The sequence below is a fragment of the Leucoraja erinacea genome, chromosome 21 (assembly GCF_028641065.1).
Source record: "Leucoraja erinacea ecotype New England chromosome 21, Leri_hhj_1, whole genome shotgun sequence".
NCBI lineage: Eukaryota > Metazoa > Chordata > Chondrichthyes > Rajiformes > Rajidae > Leucoraja > Leucoraja erinaceus.
In genome coordinates this window covers 17,743,574-17,766,275 of record NC_073397.1, presented here as the reverse complement: position 1 = coordinate 17,766,275, position 22,702 = coordinate 17,743,574, and the positions used below count along the sequence as shown (strand labels likewise).

The 22,702-nt window shown below is 39.4% G+C and overlaps 1 protein-coding gene across 4 annotated transcripts in view; it reads right to left on the bottom strand.

The window, feature by feature from the left end:
- The window catches only part of rbm39a (RNA binding motif protein 39a), a 39,172-nt gene that overhangs the window by 3,031 nt on the left and 13,439 nt on the right, over positions 1 to 22,702 (bottom strand). For 3 of the 4 annotated variants that reach the window (XM_055652269.1, XM_055652268.1, XM_055652271.1), the window contains 13 exons: positions 17,101 to 17,172; positions 15,758 to 15,811; positions 11,538 to 11,655; positions 10,661 to 10,813; positions 9,592 to 9,729; positions 9,261 to 9,326; positions 8,751 to 8,955; positions 6,883 to 6,969; positions 5,778 to 5,852; positions 5,005 to 5,037; positions 4,156 to 4,237; positions 1,419 to 1,524; positions 43 to 121 (listed from right to left, as the gene is read on the bottom strand). In XM_055652269.1, the coding sequence (XP_055508244.1) occupies positions 43 to 121; positions 1,419 to 1,524; positions 4,156 to 4,237; positions 5,005 to 5,037; positions 5,778 to 5,852; positions 6,883 to 6,969; positions 8,751 to 8,955; positions 9,261 to 9,326; positions 9,592 to 9,729; positions 10,661 to 10,813; positions 11,538 to 11,655; positions 15,758 to 15,811; positions 17,101 to 17,172 (1,268 nt within the window). The remainder of the gene's footprint in view (positions 1 to 42; positions 122 to 1,418; positions 1,525 to 4,155; positions 4,238 to 5,004; positions 5,038 to 5,777; positions 5,853 to 6,882; positions 6,970 to 8,750; positions 8,956 to 9,260; positions 9,327 to 9,591; positions 9,730 to 10,660; positions 10,814 to 11,537; positions 11,656 to 15,757; positions 15,812 to 17,100; positions 17,173 to 22,702) is intronic. The other variant, XM_055652270.1, reaches the window with a different exon arrangement.

Sequence of the window (22,702 nt, the reverse complement as noted above, 5' to 3'; positions counted from 1 at the left end):
ACATACCCAAATGAGCATGTTCAGCACCCTTTAAATACCTACCAGCAAACCACCTTCCGTGTAAGGCGCCAACAGCTGCAGCAGCAGCGGCAATAGTGGGACATTTCACATAGACATTTCCCTGAAGAGGAAACAAACCATACCTTTTGATAAACCGACAAAGCATTCACACAATAACCAGCATTTATTATAGGTTAGTCAGGCAGCACAGAAATAAATCTTATGGCGGACTTATTCCATACCAGTCATCAAGCACCTAATTACACTAACTGCATTATTTCCATTTTACCTATTCACTGCTGATTTGACCATTCGCCTACAATTTACAATGGCCAATTTAACTACCAGCACATATTTGGGATATGGGAGGAAATCGGAACACAGAGGGAACCCACATTGCCATGGGGAGATCATGCAGACTGCACACAGAATTGGTGATCAGGATGCAACCTACATTGGCGTTATGAAGCAGCAGCTCTATTACACAAAGTACCATGTACAAAGATTTCCACATACTAGATTATCTTGCCAAATACTAGATTTACTTTAATGCTTACAGTTTAAATAAATAGTCACTGCATTGATTACCCTTCTTCTGGTTACATCAAAAGTTGAGTTATCAAAATTAACTGGTCAACAGACCAAAAAAGCTTTTGAACACAAGCGGAGAATACCAGAGATGCTCGCAGCACGGAAATGTTCAACCAAAATAGAAAAGAAAAACAATGCCAACAATTGTGAGAGTAAATTAACCCCTCCCCCCCTAAATACGACGCCTAGGTCAGGCGAGGCAGACGATTTTGACCTCATTCTGTGCCGATCTGATGGTCGTGATTGCCCCCTGCGGCTGGGGCTCTGGAACGCCAGAGCCAGCAGATCTGTTCCCACAGCCAGCTTCTGCGGCCGACTATCTTGCACCACCCCTCCCAACCAAAGGCCGCAACTGCTGTTAGTCCGGAAAAACACATAATACGGTATGGCTCTGGAACAAAGGGTGTCAGAATCAGTACAGTATGTGAAGAATTAAAAATGCTTTGGAATATCTGTAGAAAAGGCTAAGGTGTGGGTACAACTTATAAAGGAGCTCTTTAATTAGCAAGCAATTTACAGGATGAAATATAGAATCCTGGAATGTGACTGAAAAGAGAAAGGTATTCTTTCTCAGCAATGCAATGTACAGTGGAGCTCTATATGCTCATTCTTGTGCTTACTGAAAAGCTTATTGGCAGAAATATGACTTTTTCTTCAACAATGAAGTTTATCTCCATATTTGGTTCTTTGCAACATAACACGAGTTAAGATAGCGACTGTTTACTAATTATCACTGCACCACTGGTGCTTTGAACCCACCTACTTAATTGCCACTGCCAGCAGAAATTATGTTCTTACAGAAAATCTTGCCAGGAAAGACAGCTCACCTGGGGTGAATTTTTATCCACAAATATGTGAATTACTCCTCCATGTTTATTGCATTCTTCAATTACATCATCTCGGATTTCTTGGTCCCAGGCTGGATCATCTTCCCTTCATAAAGAAATTATACTTAAGTGAGAAAAGGCTTGCAAATATTCCACTATTATGGCAACTAAATAATGAATTCCAAAAGATCAGTTATTTCAAGAAATTCTCAGCCAAAAACATATTTTAATGCTTTATTGGGTTGAACTGGGATGACAAGGTTTATCTAGTAACTGACCACAAAATCAAGTTCAACAATACTAACGTTAGGGTGAAGGAAAATGAACTGATGTTGGCAGTCATTATCCACCATTATGTAAGCGGTGTATCTGCAAAAGTAATGGAATTTTTAAAATAATGACCACGTTAAAAACTGCAAAGTCCTGGCTAAAGAAAGGACACCTGCTGTCCATGGAAATGTAGTGATCACAAGCAGGAGCGAGAGAAAAACTGGAAAAGAGGAATATTCTCCCCATCCCCGTTCTAGAAAAAAACCGTACTTACTGCTGATCATACTTGAATATCACCAACTAAAACTATTTATGCCAACATTAGGAAGAGTGCCATCTATCATTGTAATGGCTTCTATCACCAAACTTAAATAAACGGCTATCAAGTAAAAAAAACATTTGGAAAAAGCTTGCTAGTTGTAGGCATTAATCCATCCATATTTTAATAGAATTTCAGCCTCAAAGCCTACGTAACGGAAAATGGAAATAACCAACACATTTCCATCAAAACATAACTAAAACTGATCTTGTTATCTTCCTGTTTGGTGGTCTTCCTATCTGCTCAAAAACAGTTTGCAATTGCGATACGATTTTTCGCCAGTTCACTCACCGTTCTCCTAAGCAGCCCAGCCCCACAGAGACCCAGCGTGGGAGATCCAGCCCAGCCCAGAGTCGGAGATGTTGCCAAACGGAAAGCAGAGACTCTGATCCCGACGGAGAATGACCAGCGTCCGCTGTGAGTCCCCATCACACCGCTAATTCCAGCCACTACACATCTGGTCCCCCTCGCTGGCTCCTCTTCCCCATGGCTCTTCCCCCGTATATTCCCCGAGCTCACTCCCCTCCCCCCACAAATCCCCTCTACCCCCCACCACACAAAGGGGATGAGGGGAAATAAGCCACACCTGCGCAGTTAGGGGCTATGGTGAGTGGTGGAATATTGCCTTGGGGGAGCAGGCCTCCCATGTGACTGGGACCCAACGGGTCCCACTTAGTTCAGTAAATAAAATCACAGGGAATTTATTTTTGCAAAAATGGAGTTGAAAAAAAAAAGAAATATTCTTCCTTCCTTATGATACATTTGTCTCATTTTCACCACTGACCTTTGTCACCATCTCCACTCATCTGTCCATCACAACCCCTCACCTGTACCCACCTATCATTTGCCCACCCACCTCTTTTCCCGCATTCTCTCTCCTATTCCAGTCTGAAGAAGGGCCCCGACATGAAATGTCACCTGTCCATTTCCTTTCACAGATGCTGCTTGACCCGACAATTTCCTCCATCACTGTGTTTTTGTTCAAGATTCCAGCGTCTGCAGTTTCTAGTGTCTCAATAATATCTGGTTAATTTCCAGAGTAACGACTGATTAGATAGGAGGAATTGCTTTTGAATTACATCTCTTTGGTGTAAAAAATTCCATATCACTGCATATATTTAGTGACAATTGACATCTATTTGAAGGTAATGGTGTGCGAGGTAGATCGGATATGCTAGGATCTTGTTGACTGTGCCCAAGTCTATTCCCATTTCTTATGGCTATCTTTCTCTTTCCTAATTACACGTCATTACTGCGACTTCTCTGTAAGGACTCTCAAAACAATGTACATTTCCACTCAAGTATTTTACTTTCTCTATTTTTATATCAGCATGTAAAGTAAAAATTTACCCATCATCAATCGGCCTCTGGCTCATAACTATTTCCCCTCCCTTCCCTACATGGCTCGTATGCACACCCATCACTTCACTTCGCCCCTATTGCCTTTATTGAAGCCATCTTCAATCTCCACTCAGTCTTGATGCAGGGTTTCAACCTGAAACACCAACCATTTCTCTCTATACACATACGCTGCTCAACGTGCTATGTTCCTCCATCAGGTTTGTTATTCCAGATTCCAATCTGTTGCAACTTCAAATGTCACTCCAGTGCCATCGACCTCACACTTCAATACCTATCAAATTCTGCCGCGACTCTGTTAATCTTTAACTGTGAAGTTTGATATCAGTCCGCAGAAATCTCGTGAAATGTTGCAAAATGGCTTGCATCAAGGCAAGGCATCTTGTTCCAAGGTAACAATTTCTAGTATTATGTGCTCAAGAGAGCCATAATTTCAACTAACAGTTGTGCGATTCATGTTTTTAACATTTCTGCGGTGTTTACATAATTCATAATTATCACAGCATAAACTGGTTTCTTCGAAGACATTCGCAGCTGGATTTCAGCTTAATCAGCTATTGTTGGTTTGCTTAATCATATCCTCATTCAACTATGCCAAATTGGCTAATTACCTTTACTCAAATACAAACGTACACAATTAATATTTTCTATTGGCTGTACCGAGCAGCTTTATTCCAAACACCAGTGCAGAACAGACTCCCTTGAAATGTGGAAGGCATGTGAATACTACCTACTTGTATTTTGGGAAGGATTTCAAGAAAGCAGATCAGTAAAGAAAATAAAACTTACGACTGTGGGTTAAACATGTTGGACAACTGGAAACACTGTGTCGCTATTGGTGGGGCATTTACAGCCATAGGAGGATTCAATGCTGAAATAATAATAATAATATTAGCACATTCATTCCGTAACATGTAACTTGTGTCACTTTACATTGTAATGATCATTTAAAAAAAAAACACATTTGCACTGAAACCTAATTTTCTATCCAAGATGCAACAGAAAATCTCATATTTCTTATAACGATTTGACATACCCAGTCTTATGAACATTATTGATACATTTACTCTATCATTAGAACTCTTTGAAAATGCAAAAGATGAGTTCACACTGTTCCTATTGTTGTCACCTTAAATTGTAAGGTACAAGTGCAATTGGCAGTGCTACAATCATTGTTGTCATGTTTTGTTAACGAGTGCCATAGAACTTAATTTAAATTCTGGTGTGTAATCACATTGTTACGCAAACAGTGGAACCATGCTATATTTCGCAACCCTTATGTTCACGACTTTGCAGCAGCATCAAAATACAGTGTATTAAATTAGTGTTCACATCTAGATTCCAGCTCAACACAAATAATGGAGCAATGCTGATTATATTGACATACAGGCCATGAAATAAATTATTAAAATAAAATCCCAGCTCCTTGGGGGTTAAAAAAAGCCTTTTTGCTTAGACAACCCAGCAAATTTCAGACACACTTACATAATTGTGATTATACCACAAACTTAATTCAGTATCAGTGCACTCCTTTGGGGTATCCTAAGGAATTGAGCATTGCTTTGTACACCCAAACTGTAATCCTTCTGTTTTAAAAATAAATGAAAAAAAGAAATTCACCAGAATAAAACTTCTTACCTTCAGTCTGCTGCATAATTCTGGTCTGCAAATCTAACAAAGCAGAAGGGACAAATATTAAATCCTCTCAAATAATTAATGTATATTAACTTGACCATTCAAGTAAGCAATTATTAAAACCATTGTGTCAAAACCCCACCTCACTGTTAAAAGAAACAGCTCAGTAGCAAAGTCACCAACACATTGTCCAGATGAAATAAAGTGCCACACCCTATTATATCTAGCAAGCAGCAGTTGAAGTATTAATTAGCAATTCAAAAAAAAACAAAAGCAGTGTGAAATTACATGGAGCTTCAAAACAGTTTAAAAACTCCATTACATTAACAATCACACAGTCGCTCTACGGAGCAAGAATTTTGTGGTTGTGAGGAGAGTTGATAATGGGTAGAGGTCGAGAATACAATCCACAAATTTTGAATATATAGAGTACAATGTTGCAACGATGAGCATTTGCAAATTAAAATGAAGAAACAAACTATTTTTAAATACATCGAACTTGGCCGAAGGGGAAAAAACAACCAACTAAGAAGGATCAGTAATTCTAAAATTGAATCATCATTTCAGTTTAGATAAAACAGTACTGAACAAGTAATTCAGAAGCATAGACAAACAATCCATGAGAATTCTGGCCAACATTAAAAATTGAAAGTAGACAGATTAGTAATTGGCCAAATGTGGAAAACCATATCAAAAGCAGAAAACCACTCTGGCCAATTACTATTCCAGTCCACTCTCAATTTGATGGACACTGTTATCGAGCAACACTTACTTACCAAGAACCTGTTCATTGATGTTCAGCTTGGGTTCCCCCAGGACCACTCTGCTCCAGACATCATTGCATCCTTGGTCTAAACATGGACAAAAAGAGCAGTTCTAGAGGCGAACTGAGAGGCAGCAATTGGCAAAAGATGTGGCATCACGGAATTGGAGCAAAATTGAAGTCAAAGGGGAAATCTCTCCAATGTTTGAGCCAAAGATAGCATAAAAGTATGAAGTTGCTGATGGACCCAGGCCCATTCACCTCAGCCCCAAGATATCATTGTAAGAGTTTCTCAGGGCAATAGCCAATCTCTCCAGTAGCTTTATCAGTAACTTTCCTTCAATCATGTCAGAAGTATGAATATTTGTTGATAATTGCACAATTTTAGTTCCAACTGCAATTTCGCCAGAAAATGGAGCCAGCTAGGTCCACATGCAAGTAGACATGGACATTAGGGGTTGGGCTGTTGAGCAGCATGTGGTATCTGTGTGCCACAAGAAAGTCATGCTATGACCACTGCTAGTATTTTAGTATCTAATCACCCTTTCCCTCCATCAGTCAACGGAACACGATGGGATACTCTTAAAACTTGTCTGGTTGAATGGCACTCCAAGTCTGAACATGGTAGGCAGAGGGACAAAGCAGTTTGCTTGATTGGCTGAAGGTTTACTATCTATATGATCCACTGTGGCAACTTAAGAATGTTTCAAAAATAAATCTCAAATGTGTAAACTAACTCCTAGCAGATCACCATCACCTGCAAGTTCCCTTCCAAGTCATACAAATTATCTTAGGAATGTACTCCCCAGTTCAGAAGCATGGGAATATTCTCAATCAAGTTTAGATTTGTTTATTATTTAGTTTGGTTTATTATTGTCACGTGTACTGAGGTACAGTGAAAAGCTTTTTGTTGCCTGCTATCCAGTCAGCGAACAGATTACACTTGATGACAATTGAGCTGTCCACATTGTACAGATGCAGGATAAAAAGGAATCCTGCCTTACAGGCAGCTCACCACTACCTTAAAATAAATCGTTATACCAGCAATAGCCAAACTCTGAATAAACAGTCATACAAATCTATTTGTTATATAAAAACACCATGAGGTTTGACCGTACCTGCTGCTGCTGCCATGGCACCCAATGAAATGTTGCCACTCATCTGCAAAGCCTGTTGTGCTGCCGGAGGTATTTGCAATCCTGTTCCTGAACCAAACAGAACATAAGCAAAACATATTAAGACACAGAATGCGAGATATATTAAACAAATCTATGCAAAAAGAAAATTTTAATGGGAAGAATAAACAAAACCAGCTATCAAAGAGATAGCACATGAGCTAACAAACTTGCAGTCTGGTAAAAAAAAGTTGAACTATTCTCCAGATGGAAAAGACCGACAAACCACCTACCAAACATTTAAGATCTGCAGATATGGAGAGGATGCTTGCATGAAGTCTAAACATTAGCATGGATCTGTTCATGCAATTAGCCCGTTTCATGCTTGTAAATTCTAGCTTAAGATAGACCATCATTAAAACATTGGTTACATCATAACTTCACTGATCCCTAGTTTCTAAATAGTTGGATCACTAACCAGTTGTAAACAATAAAACATTAGTTATTCATTTACAGGTGTTTAGATGGACAGATAAACTCACCACATCTGATCATAAAGATTATGAATTGTGAGAATAGCAGAGCTTGCAAAAATAGACATGTTCAATGAGTGGGCCAAAACAAGGGCAGATGAGAGTATAATGAAGGGGCATTGAAAGTTATCCACTTTGGTAGGAAGGATAGAAATGCAGAGTATGATTTAAATGATAATATGCATAAAGATCAGGGTTTAGTGATACAAAGAATCATGGTTGCAGCAGATAATTAACATAGACAAAGGAACATTGGCCTTTATTGCAATAGGTGCAGTGTTAAGGGAAAGGAAGCCTAGCTGTAACCGTACAAGTTTACCAGTCTGTATCTGGAGGAACACATGCACTTTGCTCTCCTTATCCAAGGATGTAGCCTTGCAAACAATTCCTCCTAAATGTTCACAAAATAAATTCCTATAATGAAGTTGCCCTGTGTGCTATATATTGTGTAGTTTAGAAAGACAGCAGGCAATTGAGGTCCCCAAGAGCCTTAACATGGTTAATACTGTAAATATTTCTCCTGAAATCTAGAATTAGAATATTGCCATTGAATATGGTGGCAGAGACATTCCCTTTGCTCATTATGAACATTGGAATTCTCTACCCAACGAGAAGGTAGTGACAACTGATCCATTAAAACTTTCAAGGTTGAGACTGATAGAACCAAATGAAATAAAGTTTTGTGTTGGAAGGAACAAAAGATGCCGGTTTACACGGAAAAAAAAGTTTGAGGTCAAGTAATTGCAGGCAAGATCAGTTTTAAAATTTACTGGGTGATGCAGTATGCACAAGAGGCTACAAGAACAGACTCTTTATCTTATTAGGCTTTTATAGACCTGAATCACAAATTAGAGGTTCACTGAAAACTGTGCAATAAACCTTAAATAGTGTGGCATGTGGAACATTGGTACCACCGAACAGTTGCGTTTTCCAGACTAATGCATGCCATTCCATATTACGTTAATTTTATTTGCCACACAGTATAACATTGCCAATCAATATAGTAAAGCTCAGCACAACGCAGAGAAACCCCAATGAATCCCACGAGAATTAAGGAAACAACTATGTGGCATTGGGATTTCTGTATAGTTGGATTCACCGCTATATACTATTTGAGTGACAGGGAACAAGGCATTAAAACTGCAGCCTATACTGCCTGGACTCAAGGCTGAGGAAGTTCCATTCAAGTTGTAACAAAGAAAACAAAATCTATGCTATGAAATAAGGGATTTCAAATACCAGAGCCTGTAGTATTGCATCAGTTAAGTTAAGTGAAAAGAAAGAAAAATCAACATAAAAAACATGCACAAGCTTCAAGTCTGTCTCACACTAAAGTACCTTCTGCCAGCCTAGCCATCAGTTGCAGACGCCCCGTTGTTCCAAGGTCAATACCAGTCCTTTCCAATTCATCGCTGTCTAGAAATGAGCTGGCATTGGAAGAATCAGATCGTTCTGTCACATGGCCAACCTTCATTGGTCTACCGGCAAGCTCGAACCCATTTAATTGTTCCAAAGCCTTCTTTGCACATTCAGCATCAGAAAACTGCGCAGAAAACAATTATGCTAGTTAGCATCATAAGTAATTTTAGCATCAAAGTTCCTCCCTTTGCATTATATTCAGAACAGACACAATGCCTATTGCATCAATGCCGAGCTTATTACACATCTACACTAATCCCATTTGCCCTCAGTGGGTCCATATCCTTCACCGGGATTTTCACTGCACGTGACAATAAACTAAACAACCTATCTATTTTCTCACCAAAACTAAAGTCATCCAATCCAGTCAACACCCTGAAAAGAAAAGTAAAATGATAAAACACATACAAATTTAGACCTAAAACTTACCGTTATGAATCCATAGCCTTTCGATCGGCCAGTTTCACTATCCATCATCAGTTGTATATTTTCAATCTAAAGATTCAAAGAACATAAGTCACAACCCCAAAATTATTTCAAGTTTATGTAAAAAAATCTACACATTTTCCAACGGTCTGATGACCTTAAGTAAAATTAAATTTTCTGCATAACTAATTTATGAATACCCACCCTCTCTTAAGTGTTTATGCATCAGTATTTGACCAAAGCATGATGAACACATTTTCAAAAAAATGATAGGATTATGACATTACATTTCACTGAATTATTTTTATTTGATAAAATATTTTATTATACTTACTCTACCAAAGGGTTCAAAAATTCCTCTCAACATTTCTTCAGTGATATTGAAGTGCAAAGATCCTACATATAGCCTCATTGGTCCTGCCGTTCCTTTCTGGAGGTTGTTAGCCAGCGCTGCAGCTCTGTTCTTCTCAGCCTGTTTCACATGAATGATCAGAATTAACTTTTCATTTGGTGAAAAGAGGAACTTGCATATATCCAACAGTAAATGATTTTTTTTTTAAACTCAATACGTTACAAATCTGAAAGAAAATTATACAGCATCTGTAGAAAGAAAATCAATGTTTTAAGTCTTGACCTTTTTATTCTGGCAGTTTCTCTTTCCACAGATGCTGTCTGATTTGTTGAGTTTTTCCAAGCAATTTCTGCTTTCGTTAGATTTCTCAAAATTATTTGACATTAAATTATGATGTAGAAATTGTAGAAAACAAAATGCACCAACACAGAATGTTGTTTTTTTTATATGATTACATATATCATTACATTTGAAACTATTTTTTCACCAACAAGAGAACTGTAGCTTTGCTATCTACCATAATGTAAGAAGCTTCCATGAATAATGAAATCTATTAGGCAATTGAGGTTTTGATGGAAAGCATGCAGGGCTTTGGAGAGGGTGATGAAGTGGAACAAACTGAGCACGGATAAAATAGGCTTAATGATATTCTTTCGCGTTGTAACTTGAAAATCTGCAACCTCGTTAGTACCACTGGCCCACAAATGACCACACTAAGTTGCAAAATGCAGCATATAAACACATTTTCTCTCCCTTTCCCCGTAGGGTCATTTTTCCTCTGCCTGAAATTAACTCCTTGAATCCATCACCTAAGTGCTCAAAAATTAAATTGGAACGGAACTGATACGCAGAGGCTAATTTTTTCCATTGAGGGTTTCAGAGATGAATTGAGCTTGAAAAGGAGGGGATATTGTTTAAAGGGCTCAAGACAGTTTTTAGTGAACAGACATTATAGTTCTCATTCATTTAATTTATTCACAATGTGATGTAAACTGACATTAAATTAAGTTAACATTTGATTATATATTGATATAAAATTATGTTTCCTTACCTGTGAAGCCTGAACAATAATTGGCACACCAAGCAGCTTTTGCCCCGTCAAACCTATTGCGAGTGGAACAGAGCTCACATCGACAAATTCTACATAAGCAATTCCTTTTGAGCGTCTAGAGTTCCTATCTGATATCATTCTTACATCACGAACCTGTATAAAAAGATATTCAATTTACCAAAGTCAAATGAATAAAAAATGTGTTAAATAAGTCACTGCACTTCATCCACAGCAGCTACTTGATCTTCAGCTCAGATATCCAAATTTATTTCATCCCCAAGGATTAAGATGCAAAGATTACAAAGTGGAGCAGTGGCACCGCTGGCGTGGCCTTTGCCTCAAAGCACCAGAAAACCACTTTCAATTCTGACCTTGGGTGCAGTTCACATGGAGTTTACATGATTCCTTGTGAACCTGCGAGTTTCGTTCAAATGCTACGATTCCTTCCCACCTCCCAAATGTGGGTTAGAAGTTAATTGGCCACACTAAATTACTGTAATTTCTGTAAAGAAATTTACTTAGGCAATGGTAGTCCTATGCGGTTCCCCATAACATCTGCAGTGGAAAGCAAACTTCTGAATATCCTTGAGATGGCTATTTTCTAAATTTGAAAGGCATCAAATAGTATGAGGTGGAGTGAATATGCGATTGAATTTATTCTTTCGAAATGTGGAACAGCCTCAAATAGCTGCATGGCCTATTTATTTTCTTATTTTTTAGTTTTCTACAAAATAGTTATTTTTTCAATAAACATCTAAAAAAGACGCTGGAGTTCCAAATATAACTGAATCAGATGAGCCCGGCAATGATTTAAATAAAAATAACTTTTTTGTTAATTAACTTTGAAACAAATATTAAATAAAAATCATGATCCTACCTTTCCTACAGAAGAAAAAAATTCCTCCAAGTCTCTGGGTCGTATCCGTGCTGCCAACTGCATACAAAACACTGTGCGGGCATCTCTTTCTTCAGGTGAAATGTTATCGATTGGCTCTCTATAATGAACAATATTAGAAAATGGAAGATTATATTTAGAAATGTTAAACATAAATTATTTGAATACAAGATATTTCACCCAAATTTCTTCAACACCTCACTACTACAGTTTGAGGTACACAGCTGCTTTAAAAGAACATCCTACAGAAAGAACAGGTGCCCAAGAAGAGCATGGTGAAATATGTGAATGACTACCCTACGGTGGCACCTGCATCCAATGTACTGAATTACTTCTGAAAGATTATGATGCAGATCAACTCCTGCTTAAGTATTCACCTGGACTATCTTCAATTTACCCACCACCACAGATGGACAACGGACATGATTCTGTGCCAGACCACTTGGACAGCAAGAACACGTACGCCAAGCTGTTGTTCACTGACTAGCATGGTGCTCAACGGCATCCCTTCTACGCCCATCTTCAAACTCAGGGAACTGGGTCTCTGCTCCTGGACTTCCTCATCAGCGAACCTCAATCAGTACTTTAAATGCTTCTAACTTTTAATGCTCCAGTTCATATTAAACTCCTTGTATTCACTCGAGTTTAGAAGGATGAGGGGGATCTTTTAGAAACATATAAAATTATAAAAGGACTGGACACGCTAGATGCAGGAAAAATGTTCCCAATGTTGGGCGAGTCCAGAACCAGGGGCCACACACAGTCTTAGAATAAAGGGGAGGCCATTTAAGACTGAGGCGAGAAAAAACTTTTTCACCCAGAAAGTTGTGAATTTGTGGAATTCCCTGCCACAGAGGGCAATGGAGGCCAAATCACTGGAAGGATTTAAGAGAGAGTTATATAGAGCTCTAGGGGCTAGTGGAATCAAGGGATAGGGGGAGAAGGCAGGCATGGGGTTATTGATTAGGGACGATCAGCCATGATCACAATGAATGACGGTGCTGGCTCGAAGGGCCGAATGGCCTCCTCCTGCACCTATCTTCTATGTTTCTATGTATGCGACAAGTAAACACACTTGAATTTTCACAAGGACTGTTTATCATCTGGCTTTTGTCAACAAATCCCAAAAGGCAATTCAGTAAATTTCACACAACAACCATCTGCAAATCTACTAAATGCTGAGCTGCCTCAACATCCTTCTACAAATCTAATAAATGCTGAGCTGCACCTCCTGTACTTTTTAAAATGCCAGCATAAACAAACCGCATGATAGAACTGCGTGTTTCCAAACATCCTTGTCCTGAATGCTAGAGGGATCAGGCGATACGGTAACCAAACAGTAAAGTAGACCTGATGCATACACAGAATGCAGAGCAGTCTTAGAGCACAGCCTATTCCTGCTTCCATGTGCTTATGTTGCGATTGGACCCAAATCCATATCTCCTGTTCATTAGTCCATTATGATTCTCTGCCATATCACTTTGTGAAAGGCAGTTAATCTAAATTGCACCATAAGCTTGTAAGTTAAACATGGGGTGGGGGGGGAAAGAGATATATAATAAAACAAATAAATAGGCAATAGGTGCAGGAGGCCATTAGGCCCTTCGAGCCAGCCCCACCATTCAATGTGATCATGGCTGATCATCCCCAATCAGTATACCGTTCCTTCCTCCAGACTCACAACTCTCGGTGAGTCTCCTCGTCTCCGTTCTAAATGGCTTACCCCTTATTCTTAAACTGTGGCCCCTGGTTCTGGACTCCCCCAACATCGGGAACACGTTTCCTGCCTCTAGCGCGTCCAAATCCTTATCAATCTTATATGTTTCAATAAGAATCCCTCTCATCCTTCTAAACTCCAGAGTGTACAAGCCCAGCCACTTCATATTCTCAGCATATGACAGTCCCGCCATCCCGGGAATTAACCTTGTAAACCTACGCTGCACTCCCTCAATAGTAAGAATGTCCTTCCTCAAATTAGGGGACCAAATGCACACAATACTCCCAGGTGTGGTCTCACTAGGGTCCTGTACAACTGCAGAAGGACCTCTTTGCTCCTATACACAACTCCTCTTGTTATAAAGGCCAACATGCCATTCGGTTCTTCACTGCCTGCTGTACCTGTATGCTTACTTTCATAGACTGATGAACAAAGACCCCCAGATCCCGTTGTATTTCCCCTTTTCCCAACTTGACGCCATTTAGATAGTAATCTGCCTTCCTGTTTTGATACCAAAGTGGATATCTTCACATTTATCCACATTAAACTTCATCTGCCATGCATCTGCCCACTCCCCCAACCTGTCCAAGTCGCCCTGCATTCTCATAGCATCCTCCTCCTCAGTTCACACTGCCACCCAGCTTTATGTCATCTGCAAATTTGCTAATGTTACTTTGAATACCTTCATCCAAATCATTGATGTACATTGTAAATGTATACTGTTTCATCAGGGACTGGATTGTTTTTATTGTTATTATGTGTGAAATGTTTTAAGTTTCATGTGCGATGCTCCGGTATTCCCTGGGAAACATCTTCTCACTTTGCACTGTACAACTGCTTTGCAAGATGACAATAAAGGTTGATTTGATTTGACATAGCTGCGGATCCCAGCACCGAGCCTTGCGGCACCCCACTAGTTACTGCCTGCCATTCTGAAAGGGACCCGTCAATCCCTACTCTTCATTTCCTGTCTGCCAACCAATTTTCTATCCATGTCAGCACTCTACCCCCAAAACCATGTGCCCTAATTTTGCCCACTAATCTCCTATGTGGAACCTTATCAAATGCTTTCTGAAAGTCCAGGTACACCACATCCACTGGCTCTCCCTTGTCCATTGTCCTCGTTACATCCTGAAAAAATTCCAGAAGATTAGTCAAGCATGATTTCCCCTACGTAAATCCATGCTGACTTGGACCGATCCTGTTACTGCAATCCAAATGTGCGGCTTTTTCATCTTTTATAATTGACTCCAGCATCTTCCCCACCATCGATGTCAAGCTAACTGGTCTATAATTCCGTTTTCTCTTTCCCGCCTTTCTTAAAAAGTGGGATAACATTAGCTACCCTCCAATCCACAGAAACTGATCCTGAGTCTATAGAGCAGTGGAAAATTATCACCGATGCATCCACGATTTCTAGAGCAGACCATCAGGCCCTGGGGATTTATCAGCCTTCAGTCCCATCAGTCTATCCAACACAATTTCCTGCCTCATGTGGATTTCCTTCAGTTCCTCTGTCACCCCAGATCCTCTGACCACTACTATATCAGGAAGATTGTTTGTGTCCTCCTTAGCGAAGACAGATCCAAAGTACCTGTTCAACTCATCTGCCATTTCCTTGTTCCCCAGAATAAATTCACCTTTTTCGGTCTTCAAGGGTCGGACTTTGGTCTTAACTAATTTTTTCCTCTTCACATACCTAAAGCAGCTTTTACAATCCTCCTTTATATTCTTGGCTAGCTTACCCTTCGTACCTCATCTTTTCTCTCCGTATTGTCTTTTTAGTTGTCTTCTGTTGCTCTTTAAACATTACCCAATCCTCTTGCCTCCCGTTCATCTTTGCTAAGTTGTACATCTCTTTTATTTTTATACTGTCCATGACGTCCCTTGTCAGCCACATTCGCCCCCTACTCCCCTTGGAATCTTTCTTCCTCCTAGGAATGAACTAATCCTGCACCTTCTGTATTATTCCTAGAAATACCTGCCATTGTTGTTCCACTGTCATCCCTGCTAGGGTATCCTTCCAGTCAACTTTGGCCAGCTCCTCCCTTCATGGCCCCATAGTCCCCTTTATTCAACTGTAACACTGACACCTCCGATTTACCCTTCTCCGTCTCCAATTGTAAATTAAACCTGACCATATTACGGTCACTACAATATTACACAAGCTTATGCATGACTAAAGTAAGTTGCATAAGGATTAACTGCACTACACAACAGTACAAGATTTTAACAATCGTGCCATGGTGTTCAGTGGTCGCGTATGAAAAATAAATTGAGAAAAGGGCTGAAAAAGAGACTGTTTGCACTTTATAAAATACCCTGTTGAACCTTAAATATCAAAACGCACAACCAATATTTAAATCCTACCATAGGTCCACCCTTTTCACACAGTGAAAACAATGCTTCGTGCTAAATGTGGTTTGCATGCAAGTTTAATTGGCTTTTTATTACAGCAGTACCTATGAATTTATTCAAGTATTACCTTATTGGACTTTTATCCTTTTTGTGTGGGCTTCTGCTTCGAGATCGCCTTCGACTTTGAAATCGGAAAAGAACACAAGAATTAGTATGAATCTTTGGGGGAAATAACAGATTCCTCCAGTAAGAACTGTAATTTAACTGTTGTGATCACTGTCACATTTTAAACACACAATGACTAAACAAGCTCAGCACAGATACATTTATACATGAGATTTCAAATTTTAAAATTTATTGATGCCTAATTTATCACTAGACCGTTGAAATTAAAGTTCTCTTGGGTCTACATGCTACAAAATAATTTTCACTGTCAATTTCACAAGTTATAATTAAACTGACATTGGGACGAGTTGGGTAGCAATGATCTTTCCGATTGCTTGGCATTCTGTTATTCATTAGGTTAACAAAAATAATATAAATCACAATGATTGGTCCCATGTAGCCTGAAAATTACTGGTGACTATTGATGTTACTATTTAAGTGACAGCAGGCTCACAGCATGGCCCACTTCTGCACAAAATCAGAATTCCCAAATTTGCTTATTATTTGATGCCCTGAGGAAACACTGAGGGAGCACAAAGTTGCAGAGATTCCCCACACTTATGTTAGGAATCCTCTTTTACAACTTGCATCATAATCAGACCACCATCGTTCTTCATTTATTTCATCGAAAGAAAATATCCAACAGGGACCTAGGCATATTCTAATATTTGAGGTTTTATCTTTAGTGTTTCAAATATTGTTAATTGTCCTGAAGTCTTGCATTAATTTTGGAATGTTTCTAAATGCCTGACAACTGGTAGGATTTTTTAAAATAACAGGCAGAACCCGTTTTGTTCGCTCCCCCACCCCACCTGACCAGTCATCACAGCCCAGGCATGGTGAATACTTTGAATCCTTTGGTTTTAAGTCATGTCAAGATACCTGCCTTGCTCAGTACTTTATACAGGTAAGTATTTGGGGAAATGCTTAAGGACTTGGGCTCATGCCAGGGTCATGGCTATGGTCAGTGTCCAGCCAGGTTTTAATCTGGTTTCTGTGCCGACCTCAACATGGAAACTGTGATCGCTTATTGTAAAACAGTGGTAATCATGGGTGGCTCAATGATGACTACACATTCTGGGACATTGAGCCAGACTCAGGGGGAATAAAAACATCTGCCTCTTAGGATTTTAAAATATACATGATTGGACCACAAATTGGAGCCTCACAATTAAAAGCTTGAATAGTATTCTCACAAAAAAAAAAAAATTGGCAGTCATCTTTGTGTGTTATGCCAGTCTATAATATCTACTTTGCCATTTTAAGTAGGGCTCCTGTTAAATGCAAGTTACTTCAATAACACACCTTATTTTGATACCAGGTTGCATGCCAATCTTCCCTCTGCTGCTACCACCACTGCTGAATTTTGGACCAGAACTAGAATAAAAAATGAGACATAGTCAATTATAGTTACAAGATAGAGCCATCCATGTTTGGGACAAAGACCCATCATTCATTTATTTGCCCCTGTACTCCACAATTGGAGATTTGTAATAGAGAAAAAAACAATCACATGTGGTTAAAGCTCAAATTGTCAGATTTTAGTAAAGGGTGTTTTTACACATTTTAGTTTCACCATGTAGAAATTACAGCTGCGTTAATACATGGTCCCCCCCCCCATTTCAGGGCACCATAATGTTTGGGACACATGGTTTCACAGGTGTTTGTAATTGCTCAGGCGTGTTTAATTGCCTCCTTACTACTGCAGGAGGCAGGAGGAGAGCTCTCAGCATCTAGTCTTTGGAAACTTTTATTGCAGTTTATCAACATGAGGACCAAAGTTGTGCCAATGAAAGTCAACAAAGTCGTCATGAGACTGAGAAACAAGAATAAAGACATCAGCCAAACCTTAGGCTTACCAAAATCTACTGTTTGGAACATTACTAATCACTAAGGGACAAGCAGGCCAAAGAAGACCTCCACAGCTGATGACAGAAGTATTCTCTCTTAGACCGTGGGCCAAGGTGCATTTTCGTTTCATTTTGTGACCCACATCCCATATCTACCTATATTTATAACATATTGTGTAAAAATATTGTAGAAATCCTATCTGATACGCGTCGAAAAAAACCTGCACAAATTTTCCGAGCAGTAATTGTCCAATCAAAGCACTTTTGACATTGAGTTAGACGCCTATTGACCAATTACGCGCTTAGTTTCATGCTAGCTAGGCAGGGAGCATACTGGGATCATGATGACAGGAGATTCCGAGGAAGGTTAGTGCAAAAGGTTTTAACTGTCAAAACAATAATACAAATAACCTCACATGATTATCATACTCCATAATAAATCATGAAAGTACGATTGATGATTACTGTGAACTTTCAGCAAGTTGTCATCTAGTTTTTGCAAGAGAGTGAACTGCAGATTACTGTGCATGCATACGTTTGAAGGAGTTCAAAACACATTTTGGTCTTACTTCAACAACATGCAGAAGAAATTTTCCAACGAGTTGGTGGAGAGTTCCTTTCCACAGCGTGTAGGGAGTCTGGCCCAGGACTGCACAAAATAGCAAACTTGGCTGGGCCGTCGGGGGTAAAGTTGTGAGGAGGGCAGGAGCGTTGAAAGGAGGGGGTCGAGGATCATGCCAGCAACTCACTCGCCGCTGCCGTGGCGCTCCGGGCACGGAGCCACCGCATTGTGGTCGGGGAGGGAAGTAGCGCAGGCAGCGGAACCGGCCGCCACCTCAGCCCGCCTGCCACAGTGTCCTTCGGCACAGGCGTAACCGGTGGAGATGGTGGTTGGCAGGTAGCTACTGGGCAGAAGACTGGCTGCTCTGTCCCAGGCTCTCTCTGATTTGTGATCTCCCTGAGCCAGGAACTAAACAGCCTGCAGCACGGAACTCAGCTCCCCATAGAGTAATATTAAGCTACCTATTATTAAGCACAAGTTACTTTTTCTAATAAATGTTCTAATTATCTTAATTAATTAGTGTGCAACTTTTGGCACTGACGAGTTACGAATTCCTTCTTAATGATATTTTATCTAAATCTGTGCCAGACATGGGTCACAAAAGTTAAATTATAGACGCTTTTTGGATGCCAGGCCAACAGCCTATATAATAAAGAAAAATCCCCAAACGCCTCTCCAACAGATTAGAAACACTCTCTTCAGGAGTCAAGTGTGGATTTGTCAATGACCACTGTCCGCAGAATACTTCACGAACAGAAATACAGAGGCTACACTGCAAGATGCAAACCACTGGTTAGCTGCAAAAAAATAGGACGCTAGGTTACAGTTTTCCAAGAAGTACTTAAAGGAGCAACCACAGTTCTGGAAAAAGATCTTGTGGACAGATGAGACGAAGATTAATTTAGATCACAGTGATGGCAAGAACAAAGTATGGAGGAGAGAAGGAACTGCCCAAGATCCAAAGCATACCTCATCTGTGAAACTGGGGGTTATGGCCTGGGCATGTATGGCTGCTGAAGGTACTTATCTTCATTGATGATACAACTGCTGATGGTAGTAGCATAATGAATTCTGAAGTGTAGAGACACATCCTACCTGCTCAAGTTTAAACAAATGCCTCAAAAGTAATTGGCCGGCAGTTCATTCTACAGCAAGACAATGATCTCAAACATACTCCTAAAGCTACGAAGGAGTTTTTTTAAAAAGCTAAAATATGGTTAATTCTTGAGTGGCTAAGTCAATCACCCGCTCAAGTCAATCTGAACCCAATTGAGCATGCCTTTTATATGCTGAAGAGAATACTGAAGGGGACTAGCACCCAAAACAAGCATAAGCTAAAGATGGCTGCAACACAGGCCTGGCAGAGCATCACCAGAGAAGACACCCAGCAACTGCTGATGTCCATGAATCGCAGACTTCAAGCAGTCATTGCATACAAAGGATATGCAACAAAATACTAAACATGACTACTTTCATTTACATGACACTGCTGTGTCTCAAACATTATGGTGCCATGAAATGGGGGGACTATGTATAAACACTGCCGTAATTTCTACAGGGTGAAAACAAAATGTATAAAAATATCCTTTATTAAAATCTGACAATGTGCACTTTAACCACGTGATTTTTTTCTATTATAAATCTCAAATTGTGGAGTATCGAGGCAAATAAATAAATGATGGGTCGTTGTCACAAACATTATGGAGGGCACAGTATATCAGCCAAAATGCTTTCAACAGGACTGGAATGTATCAGAAAGCCTTGCATGTTTTACCCATGCCAAGCATGAAAATTTGTTTGATAACAATAATAATACCTTCTTGTGATGGATGCAGTCACACTAACTTTAGCTATAATTTGAAAGATTTGATTTCCTTCTATTTGTACCAAGGACTGACCACTCAATTTCAGTCCTAGGTTTTAAGAACCACAATCAACATTACTAATGTTAGTAACTGTTTTTGTTATACAGTGAGGCAATATATTGGGATTAACGCCACAAAAACCTCAAGATGCTAATAAAAATCATTCAAAACAGCCATGTTTCAGTAAGATACATGCAAAGAGCACCAACAGAAACGCAAGTGGGAAGTATGATATGAAATTCAAATGTTTTGAGCATAGAGAAAATCAACTGTCAAAGAAAATGATTCACATAAAAGACAGTCAAAATGTAACTCAAATAGATTTTAGATAATCTGAAAGTGGGACGTACAAAATTAAGTCAAATTGATGTCCTCAACACACCCATTTTTCCAAAAGAAAATGTGATATAGTTTGTTGATAGAATGTCAAAAAATTGAGAATTCACTATTTTCACAACCACCACTAAATATAATCTAGATTCACAGCAAAGCTATTTAAAGTTTGAAGATGCAAACTCCACAATAGCACACCTTCAGAGGAAAGATATTTTGGGATAAAACCTCCGATCTCAATATTCCTAAACCACAGATAACAGATTATAATTTCAATTCCACATGTTAAACCCAATATTCTTCAAGTCTACATACATTCCACCAGGCATCGAGAGCATACATCCATATGAGCAGATTATTTTTTTTAAGTTTGGGGTCAAAAACACCAAGATTTGTTTTATTCCATGATTAAAATAATAGAGGACCATACTTAAGAAGCGAAATACAAATAAATCTAAATATCTCAACAGTTTGGGGTCTAAACTGTTCAGGCTACTTAGAGAATAGCAAAATGTGGATTACAGAACTTTAGTCATTAACAAAACACGGGAATGTAATATGAAATTGTATTTGAACTTTAACGGTTTAATAGATACAATGTCGTGATGTTTTCATTTGAATCGAACAGAATTGCATGAAAAATTGTTAGAAATTTGAAGTTAACTATTCTCACTAAATTAATATGCTACTGCTGTTGCTACCTCATACATTTCCCATTCTCAAAAACTGAAGATTAAAAGAGCCTGTCTAAACGAGAATATAATCATAGGGTTTGGGGGGGGGGGGGGGGGGGGGGGGGGAAGAACACTACACATACTTACATAAGTCGCTTTTCCAAACTAAGCAGGTAAAGATGGTAAGAAAGAGTTTATATAAGTACACACTCAACTTCTGAAAGCATCAGCAATTCCACCCTTTTTAATCATTTAAAACTATTGCTACTTGTGCAAAGCAATATCCTCAAAACCAATAATGCAGGTAACACGAGAACATGCCGTCAACTCATGAGTAAAACTCTATGTGCACAGATCAATTAGAATGGAAGTGTTTGTATATTCAGTAAGGAGAGCAGCTCTGAAATCAGTTCACAGAACAGTACAGTAATCTTGAAGTTTGAAGAAAAGTCTGAAATTATATCCACGTCTGAATCCTCCAGTTCTAGTCCGCAAAGTTAACACAAACCGTGACAGAAAAATTTCTCCATTAGGCAACACCGTGCTTTTGTGCAATTCAATGTAGAAAGTTGATATGAAATATAACAGGTAAAGTTCCACACCAGTTCCAAAAGTATGCATTAAAAGTTGACACTAGTAAACTGGCATCCCTCAGGTTTACTGTTGCACACTTGATGTTGGATTCCAAACACTAATATACACATGAACCTGGCCTGAAACTCCGCCAATTGCTAGCGCTACCGATAGCTACATACAGTGCCCTCCATCTGTATGCCACAATTTGAGATTTGTAATAGAGGGGGAAAAAAAAAGAAGAAAAAAAATCACACATGGTTATGTGCACATTGTCAGATTTTATTAAAGGCCATTTTTTATGCATTTTGGTTTCACCGTGTAGAAATTACAGCTATGTTTATAAATGGTTCCCCCATTTCAAGGCACCATAATGTTTGGGACACATGGCTTCACAGGAGTTTATAATTGCTCAGGTGTGTTTAAATGCCTCCTTAATGCAGGTATAAGAGAGTTCTCAGCACCTCGTCATGCCTCCAGTCTTTCCATCACCTTTGGAAACTTTTATTGCTGTTTATCAACATGAGGCCCAAAGTTGTGCCAATGAAAATCAAAGAAGCCATTATGAGTCTGAGAAGCAAGAATCAAACTGATAGAGACTTCAGCCAAACCTTAGGCTTACCAAAAATCAACAGTTTGGAACATCATTAAGAAGAAAGAAAGCACTGGTGAGCTTACTAATCGCAAAGGAACTGGCAGGCCAAGGAAGATCTCCACAGCTGATGACAGAAGAATCCTCTCTATAATAAAGTAAAATCCCCAAACACCTGTCCAACAGATCAGAAACACACTCAGGTTCGGATTTGTCAATGACCACTGTCCGCAGAAGACTTCATGAACAGAAATACAGAGGCTACACTGCAAAATGCAAACCACTGGTTAGCCGCAAAAATAGGATAGCCGAGTTAGTTTGCCAAGAAGTACTTAAAGGAGCAACGGAAAAAGATCTCGTGGGCAGATGAATCGAAGACTAACTTACATCAGAGTGAAGGTAAGAGCAAAGTGTGGAGGAGAGAAAGGAACTGCCCAAGATCCAAAGCATACCACCTC